Genomic DNA, 16,775 nt, shown 5'->3' on the forward strand with positions numbered 1-16,775 from the left:
TAAAAGGTCATTTTGGTTGTGTTCTTGATATGAGTGACTGGCAAGAGACTAGAGTCAAAAATAACACCAAGGTTTTTAGCTGTGGAATTTTGCGAGAGAATGCAGTTGTCAAAATTTAACGTAAGACTATTAAATAGATGCTTATGCGCAGAGGAACCAATGACCAGCATTTCAGTCTTGTCTGCTTTTAATTGCACAGAGACACGCCTCAAGGTTAGCCTGAGCGGTCATTGTGCTTGATTGATAAGAAGCTCTGAGTATCATCAGCAGAACAGTGGAAGCTAATGTTACAGCTACGTATAATATCTCCCAGAGGGAGCATGTAAATGGAGAATAGGAGAGGGCCAAGGAACGACCCCTGAGGGACACCATAGTTAAGCTCTCGGTACTCAGATGTCACATTATTATAGTGGGCACACTGCTTTCTCTCTGAGAGATAAGACTTAACCTTTAGACGCCCAAGTTCTTTGAAACGACAATGGTCCCCCCGGCCCGAGTTTCATTCTACAGTTAAGTTCCATTCTGTTTAAATTAAATTCTGTTAAATTCCTGAAGCCAGGTACATCTGAAAACACAGATTTTAAGTAAAAACGTTTCTCCGTACACACTAATGTTTTTGTACCATTTTCCAAGTGTTCTATGTCCACATCAAAAAGCTGAAATGCCTGTAGTGCTTGATTTTATGCCCCTTTGATTACGAAGTTATCCCACCACCAACTACTCCTTCGGCCATGTCATGTCCAAAATCACGGCTTCATATACGGTTTTAACCACTGTTGCCATTGTTTTCCATCTTGTAAACAGCAAATATAAAGCTCGTAGTCTACGTTGGATCAGTGCATGTGCATTGTACAGTATGGTGATCTATAACTGAAGATAGATTAGCAAATTTGATAGAGCAGCGTTCACTGCAATTCGCCCGTCGTATTCGTTTTGGTGTCTCCAGCGCAAACCTTTGCCAGCGTCGCGGCAACCATACGTCATTGTATCTGAAACTCTCTGTTTTCCCTGTCCACATTACAACGGCGTTTTCAAATTTATGCACCTCAGAGAGAGTTTTCGAAAAGTACCGTTTTCAGTGGTGGAAAACGCTGTTTTAGTGTGGACTGAAAGGCTATTTATGTTTTCACATTTACCCAGGTTGGTATGGACAGAGCCTTAGCTTACCCATTCTTATGCCTGCATAGAATGTCTAATTACCAAAATCACACATTTGTGACTGTGGGGACCACTCAGACACAATCACATATTTGTGACCATGGGCATTAAAGGGTTAAACCAGGAGAGCGCCAGGCCACGAATGCCAATTTGATTTTCCAGGTGCTTTAACAGTATGAGGTAGTGCAGGATTGCTACATGGAGAACACCTCAAAGGAGGTTAAGTTTGGTAAGCTAAAGATGTTAGGAGAGAATTCAGTGTTATAAATTAGAGCTACATCTCCAGCTTTCTTTGCTGCTCTAGCAGGAGATTTCAAAATATTGAGATATATATTGTGTATCACGATATAGACAAAAAAAATTACGATATTATTTACCGGCCATATTACCTAGTCCTACCTGTGACGCATCCCAAGTCAACCACCTTACAAATGCTTCCATGTGAACCCTGTATATGTGTTTAGGCAAACCTCAATGTATTTGCCTGCAACTGGACAGGTAACCCAGGAGACACTGAAATGTGATGATGTGAAATATACCCTTTCCCACTGACCTTTCCAGATCACAAGCAACTGTATTTTTTCTTTCTTTTTTGTTTTTTTTTTTTGGCAACAGCCAACAACCGGAGCCAGTTTAGATATTTAGAAATCACAGACAGCACTTCTCCAGTTTGTGGGATGTCAAGAAATTTCATTGAATTGATTTGTTTCCCAAATAATTTCAGTTTTATATCCTGTGCCATGTCCAGCCCAAATTCAAACGCCAAGTATTGCATCGGAATTATTCATCAGTTGTCAGTTACATTCATGACCCCACTGCTTTGCGCTGCCATGTCATGTGACAAAATTTCAGAGAAGCTAAACAAACAGAAAAAAAAAAAACTTTCACACATGAATACTCATACATCTGCACACAGAAACTGGCAAGCACATGTGTCTTGAAAACTGCTACATGATAAATCTGTAACATAGAGACATCCTTACCATGGCTGTCTTGGATGTCTTGGCTGTGTTTGTCTTTTCCAGGAGGCTTAGTCTGAGGCAATGGGTCAGTGCCTGCAGGCTGGGTGGTATCCGAGGGGTTCCCATCTGCAACGCCCAACACAGAGGGTGGCAGAGGCTCCGTACCAGGTGCAACAAATCGAACATCCATGGTAGAATCCGTGGAGGGCCAAATATCACAGCTGGGTTTGGGGAGCTGGGATGGATCTGTGTCTATGTCTACACTCCCAATGCCAACTTTAGAATCTGAGTAGCATCTATAACCACTTCCAAGTAAGGGAACGGGCATAGGTTTTCTCTCAGGCACCACGCAACCCACTGTGAGGTTACAGTCAGAGGAATGACCATGTTTGTTCCAACGCGGGCGTGATGGCATTACATCCGAAATGAACTCGCCCACCTTAATATGAGCATCAGAGGCGTGACCATGAATATTCATGAGGGGAATAGTGGCCATGACTTCAGAAACATTTTCTCCAACCTTAATATGAGCATCAGAGGCGTGACCATGAATATTTGGGGTGGAAATAGGGACGGTAACCCCGGAAACATTTTCTCCAACCCTTATATGGGCATCAGAGGCGTGTCCGTGAACACTGGGGGTGGGAATAGGGACGGTAACCTCGGAAACATGTTCTCCAACCTTAATATGGGCATCAGAGGCGTGTCTGTGAATACTGGGGGTGGGAATAGGGACGGTAACCACGGAAACATGTTCTCCAGCCCTTATATGGGCATCAGAGGCGTGCCCATGAATATCAGGTGATGAGAGATGGTCTTTCACCTCAAGGGTAAGTTCACCCTCCCTTATCCCACTCTTGTTATGACAGACATGACCAATCATGCTCAAAGAGGGCAAAGGCATGGATTTGTCAGAAACAACCTCTGTATGGGTGTCAGAAACTTGGTCATGAATATAAGTGCTGGAAGTCTCCGAAACTACCATATCCAAAGTAGTCTGTTCAATGACCCTGACCTTCACTAGTTTCTCTTCAGCATGTTTCAGTACTGATTCTGGCCAACGTGCAGAGAGCCCCTCTGTTCTCTGTGCAACAGCTGTGTGAACCTTCACATGCATGTCTGAGCTCTCTCTCTCTGTAGCCTGCATATCTGAGCTCTTTCTCTCTGTAGTCTGCAGCAAGCTGACCAGCATGTGACTCTCCTCTACAGCGGCAGGCATCCTCGGCTCTGATGGGGCTGTGCTCTGCAGCCCAAACGCGACATGGGTATTACCACCCCTCTGCTCTGCAGTGCTGTTACTGCTGTATCCTACATGTTCTGACAAAGGAGAGGGCTGGACCATGACCTGGTGTTCAGACAGTAGCAGCTCTGGCGTACGCTGCCCGAGAACAAAATCTGTCTGCATCGTGTGACTCTGTGACCTCGGGGTCGAGACAAACACTTTGACACCCAAAACATTTTCCCCTAAATGGGTGTGGGGCATGGGCAAATGGAGCCCAATGTGAGCCACTTCCAAGGGGCCTTGAGGGATGTATAAGTCATAATCTGTGTTGGAAACAGGGACCTTAGGAGATTTGTAAAGGTCAGACTCAATGTCCTGAAGTGCCTGGGTGACTGTCTTGCTTATTGACTCTTGCAGAGGTTTATGGAGGATCAGTGCACCCTCTCTGATGGTGGGGCAGGCTGGATGGACAGGGGGAGGGAGAGGGGGCATGTTCATGACTGGGGCCTCTGGGTGATGATTCTCACAGCCCTGCTCAGAGCTGAGTGTCTCCTGAAAAGTTAGAGCAACTGTATGATTATATCACACCAGACAGAAAACACAGGTATACCAACAGAACAACTGCATGAGATTATATCACACTAGACAGAAAACACATGTGTACCAACAGAACAACTAACTTTTGTGATGGTCATCACATGTCCTCAAACAGACCTGTGCTTGCTGTAGAGATGCTTCGTCTGAGGGAAGCCTCCCCAAAATGTCTCCCTTCTGCCCTAAAAGACACCTTTCTAGAAGAGTCTGAAAAAAAATATTTGCATTCTGTTTCAGATGTTATTCACTGTAACAGTTCGGGACTTATGTTTGGAAAAAACAAAGTGACATGACACAAAGGGAATGGAATAGTGTCTACTCATCAGTGTCGGTCACTAACAACTATAATTCATTAACTTTGATGAATAGATTAAAAGAAATCTCCCAGTTTTTTTTTTTTTTTTCTTTGTTTTATTTCTTTTGTCATGAGAAAACTAACTGTCTCCAGACCAAACTACAACAGAGTTAAGATGACATCACGCAGATGGAGCAGCACTGCCACATCTCAGCAAATAAAAATAAACAGGTGTACCTACCGTGCATGCCGGCAACATGTAATGCCTGCCCACTATATATAATAGTACATCACAGATGCTGATACATTTAGTTTGCTGTGAGGCTGTGTACTTTTCAGGTCTCACCTTGGTATTCTTTTTGTCTTGCTGTAGAAATCTGACTCTCACTTCCTCCAGTCTCATTCTCTGCACCCTCCACATAGCTCGCTGCTCTCGTTTTGCTGCCTCCTTTGACAGGCGGCTGTACCGTGCAATCAGCTCTTTCCTGTGGGCACACACACACAGTGTATGCTGCTGGTCTGAGATGGGGAGGGACTTTTTCCTAACAGTGGCTAAAAACTACAAGGTTGTCCTCAATTCAATTCACAAGCCCAATATATTTACAAAAAAAATTAAGAAAGGTTAAGGTCAGTGGGGACACAAAAAGAAAAGGCTGGGAGAGCATTGTGTCTTATGTGTGTTATTAATCAGTGGATTGCTACAGGAACAAATGAGTTGGTTCCTTGTTTCCAAGACTGCAGTGTTTGGTGGCTCTGTAATTGTACATGACTGAACCCAGCAACGCTAATATTTCTGAAAACCCAAAGAGAATCTGTGCAAGTAGAGGCCTTCTTTGCAAATAGGGTGGAAGTAAATGCAAAGCATCCACCATTAAACAACTGAAACACAAATTCACTCAAGACAGTTGGGAAAAGCGGATTGCATTACTATCTACATATCAGCATGTAGGCTGACATGTAGATAGTAAAAGTTTGGTGATGTAAAGTGACAGGAAAGGAAAGCGCGATAGAAAACAGAAAGCAAGTTATTTAGCGGGAGAAAAAATAATGAGCATGACACGGTGAAGGGTCCGTGTCGATTGCCACAAGGCTTTCTGGGCTTCTGAGAGAAGGGCTCAGTAAAAAAGAACCAGGATCATTTTATTTGATTATGACATAGCTCTCATCTTTGCAGTCACATCATTTATCATTCAAAATCACAAACACTCTCGAAAAACACTAAGCAAATCTTATATCTATACTTAAAAGCATTCAGTCTAAACAACAAAATAATGCACGTTTTACAAAGGCAATTCAGCCTGCACTGGAATATTATCTCCTATCAGGACTGTGGAGTACTTCATTCATAGTATTCTGTTATGTTCACCAACTGTATGAAACCAGAACTGGTTACTTAGCAACAGTTTAACAAGAACTGTTGAAATTCTCTTCTTTCCCAGTGTATTTGCATTTTCATGTCACTAGCTGATGGTAACAAACAAAACAGAAATACTGACAGTGCTGAATATCTAAGTTAATGGTAGTCAATCTTTTCATTGGTTTGGAAATGAAACTCCAGGGAAACTCACCTTGCCCTATTTTCCAGCTGCTTCTCAAGGGCCTGCAGTCGTTTCTCTCTGTCTCTTAGTTCCCGGGCAAATCCATAGTCATCCTCCTGCTCCTTCTGCCTGGCTGTAATACGCCACTAAAAACATGCTGCCACTGTTAGAAAATCTCTGATACAGAAAATCATTTGATTTACAAACAATAACAACAAGAAGGGTAGGTTTTACGGGATGAGCCAATTAACCCATATAAACTCTGAAACTGAGGCCACTAGTATCTCAGTGTAACAGTGTGCTTCGATAGTGGGCAAGTCCATTAGCTTTACTCCTGAGCCAAGCAAACCCAGTCTTTCCCCAGCCTCATTATCAAGAGAAAACCAGTTTGGAAGAGATGACTATCATTGTAAAGGAGCTGTTTTGATCAGACCAAAGCAGGAGCTGTACACACATCTGAGAACAAAGAGTTCCCATTCAGGATGTGACTGATACAATTCAAAATCAGCACATGAATGGGACAGACAGCTTAAATCAGCATTAATAAGCTTTACTTGGAAAAGGTTGTGGAAGGAGGATTTTCACATTGTTAAGGAGATAAGTCTACATGTTTTTAAGTCTATACTACAGTCTACTATACTTTAAGTCTTCACTATAAGTCAGCTGACATATTTAACATGTAATAATTAAAGCATAAATTTTCTTAATAAAATATTTGAAATGGAAAAAAAAACAACAAAAAAGAAAACATTGTGTCCAGAGACTTAAAGTACACAACAGAAACTGCTCTAACTAAAAAACTCATAGGGTTTGACCTGAAAACATGATATATTCTGGTTCAGAATAAGTCAGACTAAAACAAAACGTGCTTAAACTTGGTTTACTTCCGAAGTTGAAAGAGCAATTTATTAACTGAATTTGACTTTGCCACTCTGTGGGATTTCTTCCAAACACTGACAGGATATAATATAATGTATGAATATATCACAACCCAAATGTCAGTTGAAAAGACACAAACACTGAGTGGACTAACATTAAAGTTCATTAATCTTAATCAGAGGAAAAACCAAAAAAACAAAACAAAACCAAAAAAAAAGGCCCGTTTCCTTAGTATATGTGTCTGGGTTTCTGGGTATGCTTTTCATGTGGTACAGTTGATACAGATAAGTGCAAAGAGGGAGATGAAGGCAAAAAACAAACAAACAAAAAAAAACATTATACATATTTTATACTCTTTCTCAGTCTCTCTCTGACTCTGTCTCTCTCTTTCTCTCCTTTGATTCCTGATTCATTGTCACATCTCATTTGACTCCTAATATTATTTCTCACATCTGTATCCAGCGCTCTCTCTCTCTCTCTCTCTCTCTCTCTCTCTCTCTCTCTCTCACACACTCACACACCCCTAAAACTTCAGACCGCTCAGCATTCTGACTCACCTCCTGCTGAAGTTCCAACTGCTGTCTCAATTCCTCAAAGAGTTGTCTCTTCTTGGCTTCCTCTGCAAGACGCTGGGATACCTGCCGCCCTGCAAGGGGAGACAAGAAGCCCCATTCAAGCATTACACAAATGCATCTATTTATTGTCAATCTCTCAGATTTCATGGTTGATCTATGGCTCTCTAGACTAAAGATGCCTCAATAGGTCACACTGTCTGTCTGCATGGGAAACAATGCATCCTTTATCTCCAAAACAGTAGGTGGTGGCATATAGCATTTGGAGATAATAACTGCCATAGCTTGGTAGCTGTAGCTGTCTTCTTTTTCAGCTGAACTGAAGAGCAGTGACAACCATAATGCCCATGTAATGTGAGAACCACAGAGTAGCCCTTACACTCTCAGTTCTTCAGCTAGGATCAACACAAAGTAAAGAATCTGTTTAAACAGAGTGGCTACAACAAAACACAAAACTGCTACAGAGTGGTTTTAACATAGCACCAAACTGCTGCCACCAGCCACTTTAACTCTTGATCAAATGGTCACTAGCAATCCCTTATAGAATATTTACATTCAGCTGATCCTGTGGTTCCTGTAACATGTCTCATTCATTTATAGGCCTCACACTAAATGTTAAAAAAAGACTTGAATCTGAGCGAAGGTATATTTTGTCTTTTTATTTTTTTAACACACAGTTTTTGCTGCTTCCTGAATTATAGCTGCAGAGTCTGACTGTGAAGTAGGACAGCAAATCAATACATGCTGTAGTCCTGTCCCATTGTGGTCACACTTCAGTCACGCAAGCATCAGACATCAAACCAGGATCATTTCACACTAGTTCCCTGACAAAACCAAATTCTGTGCCAGTCTAACTAGTTCCCTGACAAAATCAAATTCTGTGCCAGCCTAACCGGAACCTAGTTTTAAGTAGTGGTGACTATGCCAAAGGAGACCAGTTATATTTCATTAAAACCCGAATTTTCAGGACCTCAGTCTCTATCTTTTTTCAGCAGGGTTGCAGTATTTAGGGAAGTTACGCTAAAGTTTCCTCAGCTGTCCTGCGAAGGTGCTGACACATATGCAAATGCGAATGTTCTAACCTCTGATATTGTCCAGTGTCTTTGCAGCAGTCTCCCTGGCCTGGTTGATGAGTTCCTGGCATGCTTGCTCTGTTCGTCGAGCCTGGCAGGAAAAAATGTGAGATGAAGGCACACTTTAGTCCTGCAGCAATGTCTGCTCAGCATTTCAACTGTGACTGGGTTCATGAGCCTCCTATTTTATCAACACACTGTACCTTCTGGACCCCTGTGCAGGGTGGAATGTGAATGTCACCAGCTTAAAATGAAAAACTGTTTATATGAATGTTATTGGGTTAAAAAGAACTAATTTATATGGATGTTATTGGAGTAAATCAGTGCTGAAGTGCTGACAAAGATTTGAACAATGTGGTCACTCATTACCCTCTCCACCTGGACCTGATGCTCCTTAACAAAAAAACACAGAGTCGAATCATCCCTCTCAATTCAGGGACACAACAAAATGCTTTCAGTGATGCCTGAATCCAAACAGAACCTGTTCTTCCCTGCTGATGGCACTGTGTTTGCCAATCCGCTCCATGCGCCCACGGTAAATGGCACAGTGCCGCTCAATTTCCTCCACTTCCTGCCGGGAGAAGGTCACAGCAATCGGAGGCACAGGCAGCTCTGACCAGCAGATGTAATGCTGCAAGCAAACAAGGAGGTATAAATATTTCACAACAGAGTCAGTGTTACTTGACAGTGGGAAATTCCTTTGCGGTGAAATACTGATTAGAAACAATTGAAACAGACAGTGTTGAATACTGTTGTGAAAATTGCACTGTTGCAGAAATAGTTTCTGACAGAGCATGATGAGGCAGATGTGTTCTTTAGGCTAATGGAGGTATGTTTACTTAATTAAACCATGTCATACTGTTACAGAACATCTAAAAAAAAACACTGGTAAAAAAAATATACAGTACATATATGCTGTAAATATATTAGGACATACTACTCCAACTGTCAGTCGTCAGTGCACAGGTTCAAAGTAAGAAGAGCCAAACAGTTCCACCTGGGTGGCAGAGAGCAGTCCATGCTATGGGCAGGCAGGTTTATTAAGGACAGCCTACCCCTGTTCAGACTGATGCATACAGAAGTCATGTGGTTGGTTGAGACACCCACTGCTAAACAAATGGACACGTGTGTATATTACCCATGCTAAGAGAAACATGCAGGTGAAAACAGTTCTTTCCCACGGCAGCGATCTGAGGATTCAGTTACTGTGTGGGGTACAGTAAACCTTCAACTCTGAGTGTCTACCTTCAAGCAATGGTGAAACATATCTCTCTTTTTGGGAGTGGTCTTACTAAGGATGACAGCCCACACCCACAAACAGTCAGCGAATCCTTTAATGAGTATGAAATGAAAACCGTAATGTCATGCCTCCCTTTGTGACCAGATCTAAACTCAACTGAACATTTCCTGCAGGCTCTGGACTGGCAGATGGCACCGTCTTTTCCATCATCATCAACTACACAGCAGCTGATGCAGTTTGTCATGGTCGAACAGAGCTGCATCCCTCAAACTGAGTTTCAAATGAATGTGACGGTGCACTGAAGTTGTTTATGGTGGCCAAACACTTTTTTCCTTTTCTGAGGGAGTTTGCTGTAATGTATGACACATGGTCACATAACATCAAAAAATAAGACACTGTTAATTTTTCCACATGTAACTAGTTAAGCTGGTTATTTCACACTATTTTCCACACTCGGTGATAAGAGTATGGCCTGTGGGAACCAAAGAAGTGAGCAAAGTATTACAATAAAAAACAGGGACAAACAGACTGTGCTTAAACTCAGGAGCACGACAAAGAAAGCAGAGGTGACTGGCGGCTCCATGTTATCCTACAGAAAACTCACCTGGGGACAGCAGATCTTGAGCAGGTTGATGGTCTTGCCACAGACATATACATCACTGGCTATGTGTCTGAGGAAGACTGGCACACACTCCTCCACATCCTGAGAGATCAGAGTGTAGCCCTGCACCCAAAAGTGTTTGTCTGGAGCAGGGGAGAGAGACACAATGAAAAACAAGCTCAGACTTAAGACAAAGTTAAACCAATAGGGGGAGACACACTGCACGTTTGGCATGGCTGTCCAAGGACATTCCAAAAGGGTCAGCACTAAGAGCACTCGAACAAATCTGGTTTTTAAATGGAAACATTCATAACTATTCAGTGTTTTTGTCACTGCGTCTTCACTTTGAGCCCCATCAAAACAGTTGTCTGGATTAAAATAATGATGGTGAAAAACATAGGCCACCCAATCAATTTCATGAATCACTGAACTTTCACAAACCAAACCCATAACTGAAGGAATTATTTTGGACAGCCCTGTTTTAAGGAAATGGAGAAGAGTGTGTCAGGAAAGGATTTTCTCCCAAATAAACTCAAATAGACATACAAAGATGCCACATATTGTTTTTTTGGTCAGGTCTCTAGTCATCTCTGAGAGCGGAATACTTAATGCCACACTCAGTATTTTTCTGTTTAGAGTATGAATAATTGAATAATTGTCATCAGATCAGTCACATTTGTGAAAAGACCTACACACACCTCTGCAACTGAGGTAGTCTTCATTGACCTGGATCATAAACTCTCCATACACGTCCCTGAAGACGCCACTGTATACCCAGTCAGAAACAAACCTGCCCACACAACAGGAACACCATGAAGCAGTCTCATTAAACAGAGGAGAAAACACCTGGTTGATTATATCAAAATAGAAATAACAGATTCATCTGTCTTAAATGTAAGAACTGAATTTTAAATGTCTGAATGTAAGTTAAGATGTCCACAGAGTAATTCGGAACGCAGCGTGAAGCTGCTCTCATCACAGCCTGCAGCCACCAAGAGGTTAGCCATCTGGACTGTTATTTACAGTTAATTTGGGTGATTTCTTTCTTCCTATAAAGACTGTGACTCATAAAATGGAAAAATATGCAGATCTAGTCTGTTCTCTTATTTTTTTCCCTGACCCTCTTACACATGAAAAAGATTATAATGTGGAAAAGTTTCAGGCAGGCAGAGTCATATGCATCAGCTTTTGACTGGCCTATGATATAGGCTACCATAGAGATGTCTGGGATTGGTCATTATGGGATGGTAGGGCTGATCTGAAAGAAGAGTGAGGAAGAGTAACTAACCGAGTGTAGGGTTCACAGCTACTCTTGAGCAGAGACAACAGCACAGGATAGTTTTCATTACTGCAGTTACTCTGGGCTTCGTTGTACAGGTAGGACAAAAGCTTCACTCCCTATATAAAGAAAACAAATGCTCCAGTAGGCAGTGTGTCTGACTGTTTGGCTTAAGACACACAGTCAGCCAGAGTAACATTAGTACAGCTAAACTGCACATCACAGAGACTAAACCACAAACTTCTACAGACATGAATCAAATGTCCTCCATTGACTACAATATTTATCCAGCCAGTGGCAAAGAAATAAGGAGTTCAGTTATTTAGACCTGTGTTACAGAAAACTGAACATGGGTAATTGTACTAGTTGCCATACACAAGAACAAAACAATAACAACAAAAATCCATCAGTATAGAGACAGTATGCGAGTGTATAGAGTATAGATCAATATGGAAATTGTACTAAAGTATATTGCTTATAGATCAGCATAGGGCATATAGATTATAAATCAGCATGGAGATATTTTCTTACCACAGGGAACGTGGCTTGGCCCACACCTGAAGCTCCATCCACACAACAAAGCTCTGACAGATACCTAATGAAAACAAAGAGAAAGAAAGAGAGGAAAGTCAGAGCCAGTATACTTACAGTCATCCTTTAAATAAATTCTTTTATTTATTTCTTCAGTTTGCCAAGGCTAGCATGCTGGGAACCTGTATCTAGACAAACTGTGTTTTCAGATCCTCTCAATCTGTTTTTAGTTAACACATAGCACTGTTGCCCACCTGAGCTGGCGGCCCAGCTTGCGGAAGAGGAAACTGATGGTGAGAAGGCTGAAGGTGGCTGGGGTGCACAGCACGCAGGCCCTGTAGTACAGCAGATACCGCCTCAGGCTCCCTGCAAAAGCCTGCCAAACAGCAGAAATTCACACCGACATTTCTAAGTCACCTGTTCTGTTGTAGAGGTGTCATTTCAAACAGACAAAATGTTAAAATAAAAATTACACATAGAGTGCACTAAAGACTGCCTTTGTACATTTTGGTCATTCTGTTTTCCTTTCAGAAACAGAAATGATAAAATGAAAAATGATTGGTGCTTTGATTTTCATTTCAAAATCCCAAAATGAATAACAAAAAAACAAGTCATTTTTCATCTGACCAGCCAATGCATATACAAACTTTTAAAAGGATTTGATTTTCATCTTATCCTTTGTAAAACAGAAAATAAAATCATAAGAAAACAAAAGCAGAAAATATGCCATTTATTTCATTTCCTGAAACCGGAAGCTGTGGTCAGCCTACGTGCACGAGTGTCAATGCTCCTATAATTCAAAGACCTAGCTGGCTGCACTGGCAGCAAATTTTCGAAATGTTGTGTGGTAGGGGAAGACTCATTAATATTCATAACAGAAGCACTACCTGATTGGCCAATACAACGTTCCCACTCTGTTGCGAATATGACACCACTTAATTGTCATGCTCTCTCTGAAGAAAACAAAACAGAAAATGTGTCTTGAAAGTTTAAAGCACTGTTATCGTGGATCTCTTGTGTACTAGCATACGTTACCATTTATCATTTTGTCAGCTGAGACATGCCAACAAAGAAATGCTGGCTAACGCCAACTTAACACGAACTTTAAACCTTATAGTCTCAATATTCTGTACACCCCCCTTGTCCTTAGGGTAAAAAATGACCTGCCTTCACTAAACCCCTAAAATAAACAGCTTAATTGACTTTTAAGCCCCAAGTCTATTTTGCATGAAGAAACAATCTGTCTTTCATCACAAGCTTTGTGAATATCTGGGTTTTCCCTCCTCACAGTGCAGATGGACTGCATTTAATCAGTGAACATTGCTCATTTTTATTACAACAAACCTGTCATGTTCTTATATACCATTCAATGAGCACTTCAGGATGTCTAATGTCTGATGTCAACAGGAGTCAACAGGATTTAAATCTCCTAAGGAGTGAATTCTGTGATGACAGCAGTTTAGGGTTGCCATGGTTTTGAAAATCTTTATGCATGCATGCACGTGACGTGTCAGAGCAGGAACATTATAATGGCCAATCAGGTAGCGCTTCTTTCATGAATGTTAATGACTCTTCCTCTGCCACACCACAGCTTTTTGTCAGTACCGAGTACGTCAAGTACAGACTTCCGTTCTTGGGAATTCGGACTTGCTAAGTTCAGCTCGGGACACCAGACTTTGTGTGAAATGCATTCTGGGAGACTTGACCACCCAAGTCCACACAAGTCACCTTCTGATGCATCCTTCATAAAACCCACAATCGAGGACACATCCAGGTATTTGATCTGTACTTGGCTAGATGCGAACTTTGAATTGGAACAGTATTTAGGCCGTGGCTGATGACGTTTCACAAGTCCATGAGCACACAAGTACAGAGAAGAATGCATATTGAGAAACTGCTTACATTTCGAAAATTTGCCAGCAGGAGGAATGCTACACTGCTGTGATTGGTTAGGGTTAGGGTCAGGGGTAAGGGTAGGGTTAGGTTATAACCAATCACAGTTTAGAGCTCCCCTCCCTCCCATCCCTCCAGCTGATCCAATCTAGCACCAACCATTTCAAAAAATGTAAAAACGGGCTATTGTCTGTTTTTGTTTTCATGCGATTTCATTTTCTGTTTTACAATGGAGAAAACGAGAATCAAGTCCTTTTTAAATTTTGAATATGCTGCTTCTGGGCAGGAAAACAAAACATCACTTATTATTCCTTTACTCATTTTTGGATTTTGAAATGAAAATCAAAACACCATTTCCTCATTTCTGTTTCTGAAAGGAAAACAGAATGACCTAAATGTCCACGGACCAAAGACGATCACTCGTTAACTTCTAAGAATCGTAATCGGTTCAATGTCCATAGCAAACATGTCATGGATAACATGGATCATTTTTGTTTACATCACATAACCATGACCACCCATCAGCCCTGCCAATGAAAGCACAATGCTATTGAAAGGTTTTCAACTTCTGTGATGGTGTTATAGACCTCTCCTTTAAAACACACACACACACACACACACACATCACCTGAAAGACAAGTCCTCGTTTATGAGCACTCTGAATGGAGAAGCGACTGAGTCTTAGGTAGTGTGTACCATACTGAGCCAGCTCTCCCAGCAACCTCGACGCACTCTCTGGAGAGGCTCCTGACACACACACACCAGGGCGAACATCAAACTGCACACAAGCCTGCAAAGCCAAACACATGTTAATGGGCTACTATGCCTACACACTAACAAACGTAGTCCTACACACCAGACACAGAAGCAGGAGTGCCGCATGTTTACCGCATTGAGGGTAAAGGTTGTTGATGCCACCCCAATGAGGACATTGAGGAGGTCTTTAACCAGCAGGCTTTGGCAATTCAAGGGCAAAGGGAGAAGGGGGGAAGGGGTTTGAGTGGAGCTCAACACTCTAATCTCTCCCTCCCACAACCTGTAGAGCTGATCAAAGGCTTCTCTGCCTCCCTCCGACAAGTATTGGGACTCTCTCTGACCTGGAGGACTGTAGAGAGAGAATGAATAGAGGAGAAGAGAAGAGAAGAGAAGAGAAGAGAAGAGAAGAGAAGAGAAGAGAAGAGAAGAGAAGAGAAGACTGAATGACAGTTGCTTATAACAGGCTCTAGAAGACTGCTGACTGTTCTCTTACCAGCCAACATTTTCCCAACAGCGGTGTCGCTTGGGCTCGAAGGTGCGCAGGGCTTCCCAGATGTCAAGCTCTGGGCTGGGTTCAGACTGGGAGTCAGGAGTCAAGTTAGAGGCTGACTGGAAACCCTCATCCTCAGACTGATCTAGAGAATGGGGAACCTGGGAAGAAGCAGCAGAGGAATAATGCAGGACAGGCAATAAAAAGAATGACTTCAAAAATATATTTGAAACATGATCACACAATTCCGTGTTTGCTTGGATACACAATAATGTTCTCAAAATGCAGTGCAGAATATGTCACGACTTCTAAAATCATTTTGGCTCTGGAACTTACAATTCAGTCTCCATACGTAAATCGATATATGATTTACATATGGATTATAGAATTATATCACAGGGTATCCACAGAATGGAGAACTGCAGGAACATTATTTAGACTGATGGTGTCAGCAGAAATGCTGTTTGGGTGATTAACCTCTGAAATTCATGGAGTCAGTCTCTTACCCGAATGACTAGGCCTGTAACATCTGCATTGCTGGGCACTGGTGGGAGGTCTAGCCGGATGTCTAGGCTAGAAGTGCGTGTGTGTTGCAGTGCTCCAAACAGAGACAACCTCGTCTCCTTCTCAAAGCCCTCTTTTTGCTCTGATCTCCCCCTTAGAGCCAGCAGTCCAGTCCCAGGTGGAGCATCCATGAGGCTTAGGGTCCCACAGAAACCCCTGAGAGCAGCCCACTCCTCTTGACACACCATCACCCAAGCCCGGGCCTCCAGGCACTGCAGTTCTACACTCTGGTAGCTGCCAAGTGGAGGCCTGCGGAGTGTGGCCCATTCACGGCACATGTAGCCCTGACTAAGAGAGGTTGGCGGCTGGGGAGCAGAACCAGCCAGCAGTGCCAGGAGTTCCAGCACAGCATCAAGCTCTGTCAATGCCGAGGAGGCTCCCTCATGCAGCTGGGCCAGGAAGCACTCCAGCCTCTCAGCCTCCTCCTGGCAGCCCGCCACTCGTAGGTTGAAAGAAAGCATCAATATTTTGTTTCGCGCTGGTGTGGAAGCAAGGGCATAGGACGATGCAGCAGCTTTAGAAGTGTCACCCTGGAAGAGTTTTGATAGGAGGACCCTGAAGGCACATTTCCAGAGAGTACGGCGGATGCCCTCTTGTGACACTCCGCACAGGGAACGACGTTTCCATGAAAACCCTGACAGGCTACTGTCACACAGGGCGCTGATGAGTTCAGTGATGCTATCACCGTTGTACTTTGGCATTGTGGGTAGGCCAAGGCTGCTGTACATGACTATGGATTAGTGGTTCAGCATGTAGATTTGCTTGAGGGGAAAAACAGTTTCAAAATTAATTTGTGTACCAGCCAAACGGTGGGCACAAAGCAATGTGAGGACAGAAAACTCCGTTTCACTTCGCAGTTACATGTTGCCATATGTACTCACCAAGTTTTGATTAAGTAAGTATTGCCTGCCAACCAATGCACATTCAGTTAAAACACTACAATGGTGATTTTTTACGATACACATACTAATACGATGAATTAACACCAATATGCTACTGCAAAATGTTTAAAAGAGAAAGACCATGACAGTGTAAGACCTTTCGGTAGGTCTTTTCAAATAAGAAGAGCTTGTAGTTAAATTCAAATGACGGTACCATAGCCTGTACATCGAAGGAGTCACGTAATCT

The 16,775-nt window shown here is 42.5% G+C and overlaps 1 protein-coding gene across 1 annotated transcript in view; it reads right to left on the reverse strand.

Annotated features, from left to right (window-relative positions):
- The window catches only part of tubgcp6 (tubulin gamma complex component 6), a 28,778-nt gene extending 12,430 nt beyond the window's left edge, over positions 1-16,348 (reverse strand). The window contains exons 1-16 of the mRNA XM_030774836.1: positions 15,590-16,348; positions 15,087-15,244; positions 14,726-14,942; positions 14,466-14,627; positions 12,199-12,320; positions 11,945-12,008; positions 11,423-11,532; positions 10,833-10,924; positions 10,138-10,277; positions 8,775-8,924; positions 8,303-8,384; positions 7,206-7,294; positions 5,800-5,915; positions 4,578-4,716; positions 4,057-4,143; positions 2,142-3,894 (exon numbers count right to left, since the gene is read on the reverse strand). Of these exons, the coding sequence (XP_030630696.1) occupies positions 2,142-3,894; positions 4,057-4,143; positions 4,578-4,716; positions 5,800-5,915; positions 7,206-7,294; positions 8,303-8,384; positions 8,775-8,924; positions 10,138-10,277; positions 10,833-10,924; positions 11,423-11,532; positions 11,945-12,008; positions 12,199-12,320; positions 14,466-14,627; positions 14,726-14,942; positions 15,087-15,244; positions 15,590-16,348 (4,240 nt within the window). The remainder of the gene's footprint in view (positions 1-2,141; positions 3,895-4,056; positions 4,144-4,577; positions 4,717-5,799; positions 5,916-7,205; positions 7,295-8,302; positions 8,385-8,774; positions 8,925-10,137; positions 10,278-10,832; positions 10,925-11,422; positions 11,533-11,944; positions 12,009-12,198; positions 12,321-14,465; positions 14,628-14,725; positions 14,943-15,086; positions 15,245-15,589) is intronic.
- Positions 16,349-16,775: the final 427 nt, after the last annotated feature.

Source organism: Chanos chanos, chromosome 5 (assembly GCF_902362185.1).
Source record: "Chanos chanos chromosome 5, fChaCha1.1, whole genome shotgun sequence".
Taxonomy (NCBI): Eukaryota; Metazoa; Chordata; class Actinopteri; order Gonorynchiformes; family Chanidae; genus Chanos; species Chanos chanos.